This window comes from Ceratina calcarata, unplaced genomic scaffold, assembly GCF_001652005.2.
Source record: "Ceratina calcarata isolate Rehan_Ccalc_2016 unplaced genomic scaffold, ASM165200v1 scaffold151.2, whole genome shotgun sequence".
Lineage (NCBI taxonomy): Eukaryota > Metazoa > Arthropoda > Insecta > Hymenoptera > Apidae > Ceratina > Ceratina calcarata.
In genome coordinates, this window is record NW_017136308.1 from 969,311 (window position 1) to 986,685 (window position 17,375).

General features: G+C 31.7%; 4 protein-coding genes across 6 annotated transcripts; 1 reads left to right on the forward strand and 3 right to left on the reverse strand.

The window, feature by feature from the left end:
- Window positions 1-1,436: 1,436 nt before the first annotated feature.
- Syn2 (Syntrophin-like 2) lies at window positions 1,437-6,683 on the reverse strand. Its single transcript, XM_018036545.2, has 10 exons — window positions 5,288-6,683; window positions 4,702-4,806; window positions 4,425-4,627; window positions 3,948-4,078; window positions 3,712-3,873; window positions 3,447-3,631; window positions 3,226-3,384; window positions 2,917-3,141; window positions 2,643-2,846; window positions 1,437-2,577 (listed from the first exon to the last, which is right to left on the reverse strand). The coding sequence occupies exons 1-10, from the start codon at window positions 5,348-5,350 to the stop codon at window positions 2,470-2,472; spliced, it is 1,545 nt and encodes a 514-aa protein (XP_017892034.1). The 5' UTR covers window positions 5,351-6,683; the 3' UTR covers window positions 1,437-2,469.
- Window positions 6,684-6,825: 142 nt separating this feature from the next.
- On the reverse strand, window positions 6,826-8,696 carry LOC108632163 (solute carrier family 25 member 51). 3 transcript variants are annotated; one of them, XM_018036550.2, is made up of 4 exons: window positions 8,608-8,696; window positions 8,077-8,298; window positions 7,683-7,948; window positions 6,826-7,602 (listed from the first exon to the last, which is right to left on the reverse strand). In XM_018036550.2, the coding sequence occupies exons 3-4, from the start codon at window positions 7,827-7,829 to the stop codon at window positions 6,892-6,894; spliced, it is 858 nt and encodes a 285-aa protein (XP_017892039.1). In that variant the 5' UTR covers window positions 7,830-7,948; window positions 8,077-8,298; window positions 8,608-8,696; the 3' UTR covers window positions 6,826-6,891. The 3 variants fall into 3 exon arrangements, with proteins under 3 accessions (XP_017892039.1, XP_017892038.1, XP_017892040.1); XM_018036549.2 differs by lacking the exon at window positions 8,608-8,696 and adding an exon at window positions 8,335-8,580 and having other exon boundaries at window positions 8,077-8,245; XM_018036551.2 differs by lacking the exon at window positions 8,608-8,696 and having other exon boundaries at window positions 8,077-8,580.
- Window positions 8,697-8,729: 33 nt separating this feature from the next.
- On the forward strand, window positions 8,730-12,431 carry Acadvl (Acyl-CoA dehydrogenase very long chain). The gene is made up of 8 exons (XM_018036544.2): window positions 8,730-8,902; window positions 9,367-9,574; window positions 9,652-9,870; window positions 9,945-10,373; window positions 10,437-10,700; window positions 10,775-11,131; window positions 11,202-11,414; window positions 11,478-12,431. The coding sequence occupies exons 1-8, from the start codon at window positions 8,832-8,834 to the stop codon at window positions 11,613-11,615; spliced, it is 1,899 nt and encodes a 632-aa protein (XP_017892033.1). The 5' UTR covers window positions 8,730-8,831; the 3' UTR covers window positions 11,616-12,431.
- Window positions 12,432-13,083: 652 nt separating this feature from the next.
- Window positions 13,084-16,660, reverse strand: LOC108632161 (leucine carboxyl methyltransferase 1). The gene is made up of 4 exons (XM_018036548.2): window positions 16,109-16,660; window positions 15,356-15,539; window positions 14,921-15,272; window positions 13,084-14,839 (listed from the first exon to the last, which is right to left on the reverse strand). Exons 1-4 carry the CDS (start codon window positions 16,316-16,318, stop codon window positions 14,635-14,637), a joined length of 951 nt encoding a protein of 316 aa, XP_017892037.1. The 5' UTR covers window positions 16,319-16,660; the 3' UTR covers window positions 13,084-14,634.
- Between the last annotated feature and the right edge of the window lie 715 nt (window positions 16,661-17,375).

The window sequence follows — 17,375 nt, forward strand, 5'->3', positions numbered from 1 at the left end:
CATTTACGTATTTTAAATATTTTATATGGAAAAGGTAAATGATATGACGTCTTCTATGGGTTCCTTCAATGACTGCATTTTCTAAAAATAGTCTCCTCAATAATAATATATCGAAACATAATCCTAATTAAACAATAATAACAATGGCAAGTATAAATTAATAATTTAACATCATATTTTTGCAGTTCTTTCTTACTTATTTATCTATATAATCTAATTGTGCAGTTTTTGTATAATAATCTAAATTTAACTATAGAATACACGCGATGTATGTGTGTACAATTAACAAAAACAGATTGTGGAATATCGCAACATGTATAAGAGCAATATCTATTTAGTTATAATTATTTTATATGTGCATTGATTCGGACTTATTTCTATCATTCTCTTTTAAACAATATCCTTAATGAATTGCAAGTCTAACAAGTGATCCCCTACAAACCAGTATTTTTACTTTACTCATTCGGACGCTTATAATTGAAGTTACTTTAGCAACATTAAAATTAATGAAAGTTCATCGCGATGCTTCTGTAATTAAATTCAGTAGTGAGGTTTGCTTAATTTCTAGATTGTATTATTGTTCAATATTATATTATGCATGTGGTCATTTTCTAAATTAAATCGAATAGAAAGAAAACGGTTGTTACGTATATAATCTGTAACATATTGGGATAAAATAAAATAATATTTTTTTCTGTCTTTTCTAGTTCTTCAGAGTGCCTCTCAATAGTAACTAAAGTAATTAAATATAAAGTATATCATTTGTGGTATTGATGACCATGGTAACATTTTGATAGTTTAGATTTTAAATGTGAAATAAGTAAAATTAATTATGAACATTTTCTAAGTTTAAAAAAGTTTTTTTAAATAACTTCTATTGTATTATGTATATTTATATAGGCACTTTCTACAAGTAACTGGAGACCTTTGAAACATGTAATGAAAACGAAATTTTCTTATTACTAAAATTAAGTTTTACGTTCTGATGTTCTAAAATATCTCTTCTCTTCTTTAAGTTCAACTAAGAGAACCATTAACTAATCGATAAATAGAATATATTTACTTATAATTAACATAATTGTAAGCACACACAGCTTTATTCTTGAGACGGCTATGATAAAATTCTTGCAATATCCTAACAATAAAAACTGTGTATTATGATTAATACAAAGTGCAATTTGTAATCTAAACAGCATTTGTTTTTATTTCTTCGTTCATTATACATTTATTGCTCTAAATAGATTTGTAGATTGATAGATTAATTGCACAAAGTGTGATATTTGTTCCAAAATTTATCTTTAATTAATTGTTAACAGTACAACTTTTAAACGCGATGCAGGAATAGAATGGAATTTCACGAGGCAATAAGAAATTCTCATGCAGTAGAATTTTTTTATAACTATAAAAGAAAAAATATGTAAGATATTTTTTAAGATTTTAACATTTGTACGTATGAATGAAAATTGTTTTGAAAATGCACTGCAAAACTTCGAGAAGAAAAATGAATTTTACTTAAAGCTTCTTCAAACGATTTATGCATTTGCCCCCTAGAATCTATCCCTCGTCGTTTATATGTATATTCACAAATCAAATTTGTTAACAGACGGCCACCATGGTCTACTGTTACTATTTATTGCTATTAGATTATTCCATCGTTATTTCACTTCGCTCAATTGTAATAATACTGATTTAAAATTAATATCAGGCTAATACAATCTCATACGTCGATACTTAACACAAGTCGTAACTTTTCTAGGATAATGTATATTTTGTTGGCATTAGATGCACAAAAACATGCTGTTCTAAAGAACTATACAACTTCGATGCAGTTTTTTGCTTTTTTATAACTTATTGGTTACACCTTGTTCATGGTTTTTAAGGCACCAGATATACGTGAAAGATAACTTAACACGTGAATATGCAATATATTGCTCAAAGAAGATTGCCTTACAATTGGAACCCAAAAATCATGAACGAGCGCGATTTTCTTAATTTGCAACTTAATATTTCTTCTCTTCTATAATGAATGCAGATATGACTTTTGTGTAAACAAGTTTTGTAGAAAACATTACACTTGTAGACTTAAAGCAACAATAATTATATTTTATAGTCGACTTAAAATATGTCAATAAAATATAAGTCTCTTTCGAAATTTTTAATTTACAAAAATAAATAGCTTAATTCATAGCAGTACACATAATAACACGTATAAGTAAGATATCTTTCAGCAATCGATGTTGCTCACTATAAAAATTTATCGACATTCCGTAGAAATAAAACTGGAAGCATTAAAATAAAATATTGATGTAATTTTCTTTTTTCGGAAACGATAAACGTCTTTCTCGAAAATTGACTAGTATTCGACACATGTTTACTCTAATTCAATAGCCGTAATTTCTGTACGTTTATGTAAGTGCATGAACGTTGAACCACTTTTCAATTTATTTGGCAATAATACTTACTTCAATCTTAAGGAGTTGTCGACGTTAGAAACGTTGGGTCAACTGCGGCAACCTTTGCGGTCAAAAATGCATGCATACAGAATAATAAATTCTGTAACTGCGAACATTCCAATTCCTGCAAAAAGAAATTGGGAGTAATAAAATTTAAACGTGTCATTTTTGTTTACGAGTTATAAATACCTTTGTTTCGATAGCGATACTATCCAATTCTTGAAAATGTAATTTCAGTCTGCTCTTCCCATCATCGCTAGATCCTCTTAATTGAGAGAATTTATAACGCCATATGGTCTCTCCTATGTCTTCATACGAAAGGGTGAAGCCTTGAGTCCATTCCAAGGTTAAACTTGCACTTCTTCCATTAAAAGTAACAGGAAATGATTTACTCTATAAGGAAATTAAATATATGTAACAATAAGATAAAAAATGGTGTTCATAAAAAAATTGAATTAGTTACTTTCAAATGGGTCACAGCTGAGCATACCGCCGTATGCCATGCCGCTTCGACTCGCAAAAGTTCTTGTCTAGTTTCGACACTCAGATATCGCGGAGGTTTACCCGGACTTTGCGCTAGGAAACAATGTTGCCTTTCATCTACATTTTCCGATTCTCGCATGACACGAAACATTGTTTGATATACTTTAAAGGTCAGCGCGCATCGTGACCAATCTCCTATGTTGCACTACAAATGCAACCATAAAGTTTAATCGCATGACGTATATAGCTTTAGCATATTGTATGAATAATGATTATTATGATTGCTTACAGGAGGTGTTTCAAATAATAATAAATCAGGTCCTTTTAGTGCTAAAAACCTTGGTCTGTAACTTTGCCATGGTTGATTACTGTTGCTTACCGCTTCATTGACCCATCCCATATATTCTATACGCTCACCAACACCGAAATTGCGATTATATAACTTCATCTAAAAAAGTGTTATTAAATCAGTGCGAAGAAATTATTTAAAGAAAAGAATAGGTTTCTTACCTGTAGATGCGTTAAGCCTGTAATATTATCAGTTATGTATTTTAACCATTGACTCAGAATGGCACTGTCGTCACAATGTATTACGCCAGTACGGGCACCGTTTAATCCTCTTACTTCAAACGCATTTCTTCTCAATTTGTCTGTTCCAAATATATATCTCGTTACATAAGCCATCATTAATGGAACTGGAATTATAAAATATTATTCTTATACCTCATAACTGAATAGAAAGAAACGTTACACTCTGTTACATGTATACAACAACCTGTTATAATATCCACCCATTTTTTAGATTGAATAGAAGTTGCAGATGCATTTGAACCTTGTCTACTGTGACCGCATCTGGGGCTTTCGCTCTGTCTATTAGTTGATAACCAGTCATCTTCTGCAGCCCCGTTTGCAACATTGTCTAATCTCTCTTCTTTTTCTGGAAACAATTTGAACGTTTTGATGTGAAATTAAACAAATTCCTAAATAATAAAGTAATTTAACTATTTTTACCAGTTTTTTGTAAAAAGGGCTTTGCTGCGCGATAATGTTTCACTGTCAAAACAACTAAATCACCAGCATTTCTTAAAATGTTGACAGCATCATCGTGATTACATGCAGTTATACAGGGTGTAAACCTACTAGTGGGCAATATTTTAAGGACGTGTTCTTTGGTCGAAAATAAGTCGAAAATCAAGAGAGAAAAAATTGCGTTATTTCTAAGACTATTATTTTACACATCATAGTCTTCATTGATAGTTTGAATATAGATTGCACTTTATAACAGTACCAATGAATAGCTAGCATTGAAGCATTATTTCAATGAAACAAACCAATATTGACAGCTCTGACACAAATAGCACATGCATTCAGAACTGTTCTATGCTTGATACAACACCTTTTGATATTAGCATTTTTATTAGTAAATAATTATCTAACATTGCAAAAAAATATTGTTAATCAAACATTTATATTTTATAATTAATATATTTACCTTTAATAATTGCATCTCCTACAAACAGTTGACCGCATTGATCTGCTGCCTGGCCTTTATAAATTCTAGATATGAGCACAGGAAGTTTATGTTCTGCACCTCCCTTTATACTCAATCCCAGCCCTCCAACTTTTTGTCTTGTGATTTGCACCATTCTTTCCTTAGCATCTAATGGTGGCTTATTATGATTTGCTGCCTGCTGAAAATCAGTATTCTTCTTTATGAACCATATAAAATTAATGATAGTAAGATATCATTAATATTAGACTTTACCTCTAAATCTTCCCTCTGAAGTTTTAAAACTTCCATGGACAGGTGTAAGCGCATTGGTACTGGTTTACTTTTTCCGTCACTGACACTCACCATTCCTGTCCTTACCTTTTTGATGTAAATGAAAATTAAACTGGGTTCCCATTTTGATTCATCTTTAAATTAAATATGCAATCCTACTTCTGATTAAATTACAAATATATCTGCGTATTGATTATTCCATTCTAAGAAAGATATACTTGAGGAGTTCATTCAATATTAAAAACTGTTTCTACTTAAGTATAAAATTATTGATTTTTGCGTATTTAAATATTCAAATAATTGAGGATTCATTTAAATTAAAATATCGTTTATTTGAAAATTGTTCAATAACAATTCACGTTTATTTTTACAATATCCTAGGACATAGTATGAGATAAATAGTTTTTTAAGTTACAAAATCTAATTTTCTACGATCTGTTTGTCGTTATATCATATTCATTTTATTACATTCAGCAAAATTGTCTTAAAAATAGAAAGACTTAAATACAGACTAATGAAATACATGGATGTTAGATATTAAAAAAAGTGATCACAATTAAGTTCTTACCTTCAGCTTCTGATCAATCTTCTCCTCGATCAGACTACTCATTTTTGTTGCGTTGATTCTCATTATTTAATACAATTATTCAGCTCGTGTATGCAAGTCCCCGTATTGTTGAACAATAATCGTCGGGGTTGACGAAGTTCCGCGAGTCGTTGGTGTCACAACTAACATATTACTCGCGTACGAATCATTCGACACGACTGCGACAACCACTACTCGAATGACAAGAAACCGTGATCATATTCTTTATTATTTGAGAAAAGTACGCACTGGCGTTGCTCGCGGTACGTTTTTTGCAGGCGAGACACGCGATTTTTTTACACCAGACACGTTCATTGAACGTTTTTACAGTTCCAATCGGTACATCGTGACTTTCTGATGCATTCGCACGGACGAAAAATCCGTAAACCGTGCAAACCGGGACGCAGAAAAATTGGAGTATGCTAAAAGTAGCTAAAAGCCCGCGGCCGAGGCGCATCGATTTACTTAACGCGCTGCGCATCAATAGGGTACCTTGTTCGCTCAAGTCGCGGGACATATAAATTTGAAGCTATAGGATAAGAGTACCTATCGTAAAACACCGTCTCAATTATAATCCACTTTTTAAATTGTTCCATACTTAATAAAATAAAAAAATATTTGTAGCATATATGAAATTTATATTTGTTTCATTCTTGTGTACTTCAATCTTTTTAATATTCCGAATTATGTAATAGTATACGCATTTCAGATTTGAGGACCTGCCTCTATCTCTGTGTACTGGTTTATAAAACAGATGTACAAGCTTTTTAATTACATTTTGAACTGCACAAGTATTTATGAAACACCGTGACATAGTACGAAAACGGTGTTTTATAATAAATAGTTGTTACGTCACTTTTCTCATTCATATTAATAAGCATTTTATAATTTATTACTTTCTCTGGAAATATTATACTTAATATAGGAAATAGGTACTTTTACCTTACAATTAGTCTCTCTGGGAACATCAATTGCTCACCTCCTTATATATTTGCAGTTTGATTAATTACAACATCTGTATAATATTTATTAGTTGTGACAGTCATACGTTAAGCTACTATTAACACTTAAATAGTACATTTATTGAGATGAATCTTTGCTAAATAGAATCATTGATTATTATTCGATTAATGGTTGCTTTAGTGCAGACGAGCAGTTTGCGGCAACGTTTTGCCGCTACGATTATGTTTGTCTGTGTTTTCATAATTACATAGCAAACATAAATACACGATTACCACGAAAAAGCTGTCGCAAATCGCTCGTCTGCACCGAGACCTATAAATGCATGATTAAACACAAGAGATGTATTTTTATTTTTATTCAGCGAATAAAAAAATAAATCTATACAATTTTCCTTTGTATGTTTTATAATATTGTCATTGCCAATACTCATTTCATTAAATTATAGGATGATTTACTGTTTTAAATAATTCGATTATTTTTCTTCTTTCTGTGCAATCTCCTGATACTTCACCGCAGGAAAAAATGTGCGATTAATTGGTTCAATAAAAAATGTAACGTAAAATTATACGAGTAAAATTTTTATTCAAATAGATGAAAATCATCGTTTATATTGTAAGTTATTATCAGAACATAATTCTTTTTAGAAAATCGTAAGATACATTTATAATACCCCAACTAAGAAAGGATCTCATACAATTTAAATGCACACCATTATAAAATGAAACTACACTTCTGTTTCTTGCGACATATATTTCGCGAGCGACGCTCATAAACTTTTCAAAATTGCCACCTATCTTCGATTGAATGTGTACCTTTATCACATTTATTGGATAAAATACAGTACTCGTGAAACCACCAATTAATGCACCATTGATGAAACTTGTTAAAAATGACTCCTGCTCACCCATCAGCTTTTGTGATTGTTCTTTCAAAATGAAAAACATTAAATTGGAATAGCTATTTCTATATATGATTGGGACTAATCCGCGATAACACTCCGATATACCATAGTTTTTCAATAAATATTTAAATGCGTGAGAAGTATTTTTAAATTTATCATGATACCGCCAATCTTGCAGCAATGTTTGTACTCTTTCGAGGGGCATAAGTATAGCCTCAGCAGTGCCAGCAAAATGGGCTGCTAATATTCTAATTAATATACCGTTATTTGTTAATGTGCACAAACGATCCTTACAACCTTCATATGTACTGAACATTACACTAACCGAAAAAGTTTTTTGGCAAAAAGGTGGTAAAATTCCACGATATAACAGGTGTATTCCCTCCCTGGATATTTGCCGAAAGGCTGTATTAGCTGGAACATCTTCTAAGATCTACGCAATAATAATCAAGAGTTATTCCCCGTATCTTTTCATCTCAAATAAAATATGCTTAAATCACTTTTTACACATACCTGTCTAAATATAATCTTATGAATAGGGAAAGTGATGGATACATTGATAACTGCAGCTCCCCAGCCACAGGCAAACTCTTTAAAATCATTATTATTAAGTGTGAATAATGATTTCACTGATATATCTGACGAAGCAATGTTACTCATATTAATACTGTAATAATTTGTTCAAACACGTAATTTAGAGTTTTGTGTAACCAATCATATTTATATGTATCCTTTTAAAGAATTCTTATTACATAGTTTGGATGAAATACATCATTTACCTATAATTAATAAACACATGTAATTGTACAAGTTATATCTGTGAAAGGTTTAGTTGTTGGTTACATTACATAATTATATTATGTTGTGGTTAATAAATATGATATGAGTCCATAAATACACAACTTACATTTTGTGCGAATCATGATTCAACCCATATTCCCAACTTGTATCGCGAGTTCGACATAATCATATTGATTCAACTCACTAAATTTGTAACCTGCATTCCTTCGTTGAGTACAAGTAGTACTGATTAGTCATATTTCATTTTGCGTTTATTACGTCAAGATTTCAAATTCCTTTTTTACAAAACAAGATGTAAAGTTGGTCAATTGGCATTGCATACGCAAAGCTATCAAACCAAATAGTATCAAATAGTATATCAAACCTCAAAGTAATGCTTTTTAATATATACTCATAAAAATCTCCCGATTCTTCATTTGATCTTCAGATTTTAATTATAAAAACGAAATATACTTTGATTTCATGCACTTCTTTGTCGATAATTATGAGCAACTTATTTGAGTTTGAGAATTTTTTAAGAAGATGGTGTTAGGTGTCAGGGTGCAAAGGGCGTAATTGCACATACACACACATATATATATTTATCTGCTGTTTACTGAATCAGATTGAACAACTTTCTGATGACTATCGTACTTACTTGATCGTACTGTCTATTCGTCTGTATTTACAGTTGTGTGTACAAAAGTAGGATTTCGTTCCAGTTTCGTGAAATCACTCAATTCGTATCTTAAATATTTAGAATGCAATTTTAGAGTCAGTTTTTTACAAACATTTATATACATACAAGCATTTCTTAAAATTCCAAGTATATTGCTACACATAACTACATATATACTCCTACTATTATCGTCAATATTAAAAATGTTACGAGTTGTGAATTATATCGGGTCGAGACCCCAAAATTACGTCAAAATTATTGACTCTAATATCAGGTGAGTCAAGTTTTATCTAATAATATCTATCATAACTATGCACTTGAAAGTAAAACGTACTGCACTTGTTCAGTAAACGTCACACATAGATCATAATTATTATCTGTCAAAACAATGGACTATAGTTTTACTCGTACAGTAATCGGTATTTGAAATTTTCTTAGTTTAACATTTTTACATACTTGATGAACTGCTTGATTTTAAATATATTATCTTTATACGACGTATGAATATATGAATATACATCAACTATTCATATATCGTTGTAAACTAAATGCCGTTAATTAAACGGACTTTGGACAGATGACATGTATACATAAATACACTGTATGATTTTTAAACGAAGTAGACAAGTAAATTGTGCAATTGAAGGAAAACAAACATTGATTGCATAATTTACGATTAGGCAATTTTTATTAACAAATGTTCAGTTAAAATTTAATTAACACTGCGATACTACTCAGATGTCTGGCCACTCAAGCTGCTGTAAAAAATGTAGCAGAGGAAAAACTGAAAAAAAATGCAGCTCCGAAAGAGACACAGTCCTTTGTAATGAACTTGTTCCGTGGTCATTTACAAACCAATCAAGTATTTCCATTTCCGAAAACTTTGAACGAGGAACAAGTAGATACACTAAAATTGTTAATTGACCCCATGGATAAATTTTTCGAGGTAATAAAGGCACTATCAGAAATTATCAAAAATATGCTGTAAGCTTTTAATAAGTGTAATTCAATTTTTATCAACAGGAAATAAATGATGCAATGAAAAATGACGAGAATGCGTCGATCGATGAGAAAACTATGCAAGCTATGTGGGACCTTGGAGTATTTGGTTTGCAAGTACCTCAAGAATATGGTGGACTGGGACTAACTAATACTCAATACGCGAGATGCGTTGAAATTTGTGGATACAACGATTTAGGCGTTGGTATAACTCTGGGTGCACATCAAAGTATAGGATTCAAGGTATTTGTTCATTCTTTTATTTCTCATAACACTTTATAGAAGAATTATGATGTTAATAATAAAACGCCATGTAGGGCATACTGCTATTTGGTACACCAGAACAAAAGGCAAAATATTTGCCAAGAGTTTGTAATGGAGAATATGCAGCATTCTGCCTCACAGAACCAAGCTGTGGTTCAGACGCTGGTTCGATTCGTTCTCGTGCTGTGAAATCGGCCGATGGTTCGCATTATGTCTTAAATGGTAGCAAAATTTGGATTTCTAACGGTGGCCTGGCAAGCATAATGACAGTTTTTGCACAAGTACCAACCAAAGATCCAGAAACAGGTGAAACCAAGGATAAAGTTACCGCGTTTATCGTTGAGAGATCCTTTGGTGGTGTAACAAGTGGACCGCCAGAGAAAAAAATGGGTATTAAGTGTAGTAACACTGCGGAAGTACATTTCGAAAATGTCAAAATACCAGCCGAAAATGTCTTGAATGCCGAAGGACAAGGGTTTAAGGTCTGCAAGAAATTCGAATTTCTTAAATCATTTTAAATATTAATTGCGTACATATGTCTCTAGGTTGCAATGACTATTTTAAATAATGGTCGATTCGGTATGGTTGCTGCTCTTAGCGGCACTCAGCGGTACTGTATTAAAAAAGCAGTAGAACATGCAACGCAACGAGTACAATTTGGTCGGACGATAGATAATTATGGAACTATTCAGGAAAAAATAGGTCGTATGGCATTGTTACACTACGTAACTGAAACCCTCGCGTATGCACTTTGTGGCAATATGGATAACGGAAGTCAGGATTATCACTTAGAAGCTGCAATCTCTAAAGTAAGATTTTAATTTCAGAACATTAATAATTATAAATCGTACTATATTTAAAAAAGAAAGTATGGGTCTTTTAGTGTTTTGCATCAGAATCTGCGTGGTGGGTTTGCGACGAATCTATCCAAGTACTTGGTGGAATGGGATACATGAGTGAAGCCTGTCTCGAACGAGTTATGCGAGATGTACGGATTTTTAGAATTTTCGAAGGAACTAACGATATACTTCGTCTTTTCGTTGCGCTTACCGGAATTCAGTATGCGGGAAGTCATTTGAAGGAATTGCAGAAAGCATTCAAGAACCCTACCGCTAATTTGGGATTAATTTTCGAAGAAGCGACTAAACGAGCAACGCGAGCTATCGGATTAGCGTCAACGCCCAAATTCTCGCATTTAGTTCATCCGAGTTTACAAGAAAGCGCTGCTTCATGTGCCAGTGTTTGTATCAATTTTTACTGTTAATATGTACATAAGCACCTGTTATTTAATAGTGAATAATAATTTGCAGAATATAGAAACCTTTGGTCAGTGTATAGAATCTGCTCTTATCAAATATGGTCGCAATATTGTGGACCAACAATTTATTTTGAATAGAATATCTCAAGCAGCATTTGATATCTACACGTCAGCTATCATAATGAGCAGAGCGTCTATGTCGGTAAATAACAAAGTTCCAAGTATGGAGCACGAACTTCTTATGGCACAAACTTGGTGCTCCGAAGTAAGTATATTTCTTTTTCATAAACCTCATGTTATGAATTCATAATCATTAATTGTTTTCTAGGCATCAAGACGCGTGAATTCTAACTTAAAGTCAATTTCATCTGATAAACAATTGAATGTGTTTACTAATTTAAGTAAAATTTCAAGAAATGTGTGCGATGTTGGTGGATGTGTTCAGCTAAATCCACTGGGTATTTAATAATAAGATTAGTTATTATATAATTACATCAATGCATATCGAGGGCTTTATACAAAATTGCATTGATCATAAATATATGTGTATACGGTAGATTCTCGCTTAACCGAGTCCTGTGGGACCGAGCCTGGCCAGGTGAACGATTGACCAGTTCATCCGACAAGAATCACATATTTTTATTTTATTTCTAGATAATTACTAAAAACCATTAATATTCATATAACTGTATCTATAATATTGATTAAGTAATATCAGTTTTTTTTAACGCAGAAAATGTACATCTCAGAGGAAGAGATGTGCAGAATCCAGTGCTCAAAAATTTAGTACGCATATAAAAACTTAGTAGGATTAGGGCTATTTAAATGATGACTAGTAGGACGAAAATTACAATTAGTCGAGTGTGAATAATTATGAAATGTCAATAATTTTTTTCTGGTCAATTGTCGTTATATTATCAAAAATGAATGACTGGTTACTGCGGAGACTAATTAAAGCAGAACTGGATAATCGGGAGTCTACTGTACATATGAGCTTTAAACAAATACGCTTTAAATAACAATTAAAATATTTTAATTGGCGATATAAAGTAATTATTAAACTATTGTATTTTGATAAGGAATGTAATTTTGAAAGTATTGAATGTATTATTATATTGGATATTTTTTGATATTTTTTCATGAAATTGATACTGTAAATAAATTGTTATAAAAAATGTACACATGAAGGTAGATGCTGTTTATTTTCCAGTAAACCTCACAAAATAGCGGTTTGAAAATAGAATAATGTACAGTAAATTAAATAAAAGTAATTGTAACTGTATTCATTTATGGTTTCTTCAACGTAATTTTAAAATGTCTAATAATATCACTGCTCCTTCCGCTTCTGTTCATGATGATTATGATATTAAATATAAGAAACGAAGTACCACAATACTTTAATTTATAATTAGCATTAAACTCTTGATTACATTCTTCTAATTGTAATATAAATGCACAATTTAACAATATCACAACATTACACAAAGGTAAGAATATACTTTCTGATCATTTTTATATCTGTCTATAATATGGAAGCACACAGAATATAGCCATTGTACGATTTAACTTTTACAGCATCCATATAAGACATTAATAACATTAAATATGAAGTGAAATGCATGCAGAAACATAGAATTGCGTACTTTACTATTATGGAAATTTTCTCTTAAGTTTGAGACTCAAATTATCATATTATATAATTCTTTTGCTTGNTGTACGTACGGTTTGGTTCAAAATCCAAAAAGAAACAATTATAATTTAATAGAAAGTACATTGCATTAGCATTTTTCAATTCTATATTGGCAGTGCTTTAACTTTCTAATTCGTGATAATCGGTGACTATCTAATTTGATTCTCAAACTTGAAGTTATCTAAAATATTTAACATATATGCATAATAAATACCGCCAAAGTAAATAAGATGTTATGAAACTATTATGATGAGGTATGATTTTATTATTGAATGTTTAGAACATGGAAATTGGAATCTACCATCACTGACAGGTATAACTGTGATTCATAACTTTTCAGAAAAATAGAATATTAGATTATTTCTTAGTGTTGACGTTACTCCAGGTATGTAATGCTATCTTCAAAAAACATATGAATTCTACAACGTATGTGAACTCACTTTTTTTTTTAAATATATTTTGTGTTTCCCCTATGTACTACACCTTATGGTCTAATAAGCCTTTATAAGAATATTAGCAAATGTATTATCACGAATAGAAAGAAGTACAGTAAAAGCTAAACACGAGATTCGAGAAATAGAAAGAAATACAAAAACTGATTTTGCGATCAATGTAACTTAATTTTGTAAATATCCATCATCTGATAAAGTTTCAACTTTCACATTAGTTTTAGTACGTTTTTATATATCACAACCCTGATGTTCCTTTATAAAAAAATAACACTGTCATATTTTTATTAAGTAGGCGACAAGTTAATGAATCAACTTGAATTCTTTCGAATGACATTGACTCAAAAATATTGTCTAATCAATGTGTTAGTAATTTGTTTCCTGAGAAATTTGTTTACAATTTTATGATCCACCTATCTATGTCTTTTTTATGAAAATAATAACGATGGAAATACAATTTTCTCCTGTATACATTTCCTTTAACACACAGAAATATATCATATCTTAATAGCCTAAGTTATAGTATTATAAATGTGAATATTAAATGTATTTTAATTAATTCTTTCTGTACACGTAAATAATCGTTTAAATTAGTTGGAACATTTAGAAAATGGTATACTAAAAAAATTTATTTCCAAAACATGTGCTGTCCTATTCTCTTTTTATGTTTACGTAAAATCTCACTTTCGTTGCACGTTATTATGTTACATAAATCACCTTCATAAAAAATTGCATACATAATTAATTAATTAACGATATATAATACTAATCGAAAGTACGGCTTGGTAGGAAATTTATAAATATGTGTGAGAGCTTACAAGTACGAAGTAATAAATGGCGTATGAAAACAGAATTTGTTAAATGTTACAATTAATTCTAAGTAGAAGTTTAATTTTTACAGGAAGAACACGTGGATTCTGAAATACGAATGAAAATTGGCTTTGTATATTTAAATACGACTTCTTAACCAATTACCCAAGAAATGATTTTAAACTTTCGATAATGTTATTTTAATAATACAATCATGACATGTATAATATACAATTACAATGAAAGTAGGATAAATTGGCTTCAAGTTTAATATAACGAAACTAAACATTTGTTTATTTCATTTTCTATAATACTGCAAAAACATACGAAATATTTGCTTACATAATGGAGGAAAAGATACTATTATAATCCGACATATTTATTAGTTTTATACCATACTGAAAATTGAACTTTAAAACTGATTTTCATGTTATTAATAACTTTACATCATTAGTTACCACATATGTACTTACAAGCTTAAAGATTTTTAGTGACATGGTATCCGTACCTGGAGTAACTTACAAGAGTTAGGAAATCTAACCCTGTGCTATAGACAAATTCTTAAATGTTTGCCCATTCCAAGCAACTGAGATACAATAATGTTGCAACAACTGGACTAAAAGTTCTCGTTCATCCAACATCTCTATATGCTCGATTCGACTACGATCATCTTGAGGCAGTGAATCATAGACTTCTACCATTGTCCACGCATTAGAACCTTCCCAATTGTTTATCGTAAAACTAAAAACCATATTATTGTTTTATTACACGTTTGATATAACATTTACTATTAAAATAGAGAAGACAAAATGTCGCACTTACCGTCTCTGTTGGGTTTCCAAAGATTCACAATCTTCTACACCAGCTAACAAACATCCACGACTGCGTAAATTAGATAACATAACTTGACCAAATTTATCCTTCATGTTCACTTGCTCATAATTAACAAAAAGACTATTTGAAAATTTTGCAGCAAGCCATTTTAACAACGTAGAAACTGCACTAGTGTCTATATACACTAAGACACATTCTGCAAGGAACATGGTTGGGAGATTAAAATTAACTTCTGCCTCTGTTAATTTATTAATAAGTTCAGATATGTGCCGCAGATCTGTTCCCACCAAATGATAATTGGCGGCATGCAAATCTGTTGTTGAAAACCTAATTTCTCCATCTGTAAAATTGATTAATTAACAAAACTAAATATTTATACAGAAGTCTGTGAATAATGTTTTCGACAGAAATGAATTAATTTACCTTCTGTATTTAACATGTCTATCAAGTGCTTGCGTTTTTTTATGTGATAACATTTTCTAGCGGTGATGCTAGGAAAATCAAGTTCTACAAAATTTATTGGAGTCTTTCCTGCTTCCTTGAGTCTCCAATAAAGTGTATCAAATCCAGCACCCAAGTTTATAATTTGGCCTTTTTCACCAGACAGCTATATTTGGCATAAATTAATTTCACATCTATGTGTAGTATGTAAACAAATTTATTTAAAAATATATGTATTATCATTTTTACGCATAGTATATATGTACATGTATGCACTAACACTAAGATCAACCTAAGGGAAAGATTAACTAAAACTTGTTTTATGCTCATACAAATTTGAAACATAATTAAGTAAAGGAGCAATATCATAAATGCATATAAATTGCCACCAATTGAAGTAAGAAAACAAATAAAGACACTTATGTTCGCTAACTTCAAAAAGAAAATTTGAACATCATTTAACAATTGTATTGTCGGACGTTTGCTATTGTGATAAACAATAAAAAGACCGATATTTGTATGAGATTAACCTATTTTAGTGTTCCATGGTAAAAGGGGGACTTTGGAAATTAGGACAGGGCCTCGGCCAGGTCAAGGTTTCCGGCATTGCACACGTCCTTCTCTACTCAAATCAGCTGTATCCCGGATTGTTTTCTATTATGTTCTAGGTTATGCGAATTTTCGAACGTTGCGACAATGAAGCCGAGAAAAGAATTAAAGAGAAACAACACGTACCTTAAGGAATTTGTCAATGAAAACTTCGATCCCCTTCACTCTCGCGAAGTAGCCACGATTGATTTCGGGTGCTTTTCGTCCGGTTTGTTTTACGAAAAAGTTAATAAATGGATCGGACCAGTAACCAAGTTGAACCGCGTATCTTTTACATTCACTCGCGTCGTCATTAGTGGCCTGTATGGCCTCATCATCAGCCATATCTTTGATCATTACACAGATCTCGGTCTGACTTCAGTTATGATTAATCATTATTCGACGTTTTATTTCTTTAATTCGCGAACCGTTACTTGTCACTCATAGAAAACTGCACGAGCGACCCGAGCGACCATACTGTTTGAGCTTGAGACTGTGTAAGGAACGTGGTAGACAAGTAGGGATAGAGACTGCTGTGGTTGTAGATTCGCACCTATACACTGTTATACTTCAGCGCAAGCTTGTTCGCCCTGCTGTGCGGGTTATCTAGCAGTAGGGGTATCCGAATACCAATACCATGACCGTCACCTTGCCTAAAATACAACGTATTACCAGATATTACGCATCGCATACATATAATAAAATTCTATGTTATCAATGGAAGATTATGAAGATTATTACTCGTATCATCACAAATTTGAAATGTAGTTTTGATTAGAGTAAAAGAAAATTAATTTATCGATGCTGTAAATATGAGCTTCAATATAAATTGCTTCGTTATACAAACTATACACATAATTACTATCAAATAAAGATTTATAATTTCTTCAGTTGTAAATTCGCAAATATAAAAATTTTTTTACTTGCTCACATGTAAAATCATTATTAACAAAATTCATATCTTTTCCTATTATTCTTTATATTACTAATATTATTGCTGCTAATTTTTCGCTGGCTGCTCCAATGAACAACATTATGAATGGTACTTTGCTTTCGATATTTTGTATTACTTTGCATATTATGTACCTCTGCTGGCTTGTTATAATGTACATATAATAAATTGCAAAGAATTATAAAGCTGAAAGAGACGTAATTTTAAATTTCAGACATGAGCGCAATCGTCCTGCGTCCCGCCAAGGCCGCTAAGCGACCCCAGTCCCACCACTGCCGCAGTAGTTGCCGTCTGCCGTCACGTGTCGCGAATCCTCCCACTCTTCAGTTGGTGTTCGTTCCGATGCCGTGCTCATGTTCTGCCATTTGCCCTTCGTAAGGGTTGACCGATCTTTTTGTAACACGTACTACGCATGACGCATGACTACGTATAGCGATTTAGCGATATCACGTCTGTAGGTCA

Coding starts and splice junctions, on each gene's coding strand:
- Acadvl (XM_018036544.2), top strand. CDS start 8,832: ATGTTACGAGTTGTGAATTATATCGGGTCGAGACCCCAAAATTACGTC. Junction 9,575..9,651: donor CCATGGATAAATTTTTCGAG/GTAATAAAGGCA, acceptor TTTTATCAACAG/GAAATAAATGATGCAATGAA. Junction 9,871..9,944: donor ATCAAAGTATAGGATTCAAG/GTATTTGTTCAT, acceptor AACGCCATGTAG/GGCATACTGCTATTTGGTAC.
- Syn2 (XM_018036545.2), bottom strand. CDS start 5,350: ATGAGAATCAACGCAACAAAAATGAGTAGTCTGATCGAGGAGAAGATT. Junction 3,874..3,947: donor GCCCTTTTTACAAAAAACTG/GTAAAAATAGTT, acceptor AATTGTTTCCAG/AAAAAGAAGAGAGATTAGAC. Junction 2,847..2,916: donor CAGCTGTGACCCATTTGAAA/GTAACTAATTCA, acceptor ATTTCCTTATAG/AGTAAATCATTTCCTGTTAC.
- LOC108632161 (XM_018036548.2), bottom strand. CDS start 16,318: ATGATCAAAGATATGGCTGATGATGAGGCCATACAGGCCACTAATGAC. Junction 15,540..16,108: donor TCATTGACAAATTCCTTAAG/GTACGTGTTGTT, acceptor TGCCAAATATAG/CTGTCTGGTGAAAAAGGCCA. Junction 14,840..14,920: donor TTGGAAACCCAACAGAGACG/GTAAGTGCGACA, acceptor TATGGTTTTTAG/TTTTACGATAAACAATTGGG.
- LOC108632163 (XM_018036550.2), bottom strand. CDS start 7,829: ATGAGTAACATTGCTTCGTCAGATATATCAGTGAAATCATTATTCACA. Junction 7,603..7,682: donor ATAAGATTATATTTAGACAG/GTATGTGTAAAA, acceptor ATTATTGCGTAG/ATCTTAGAAGATGTTCCAGC.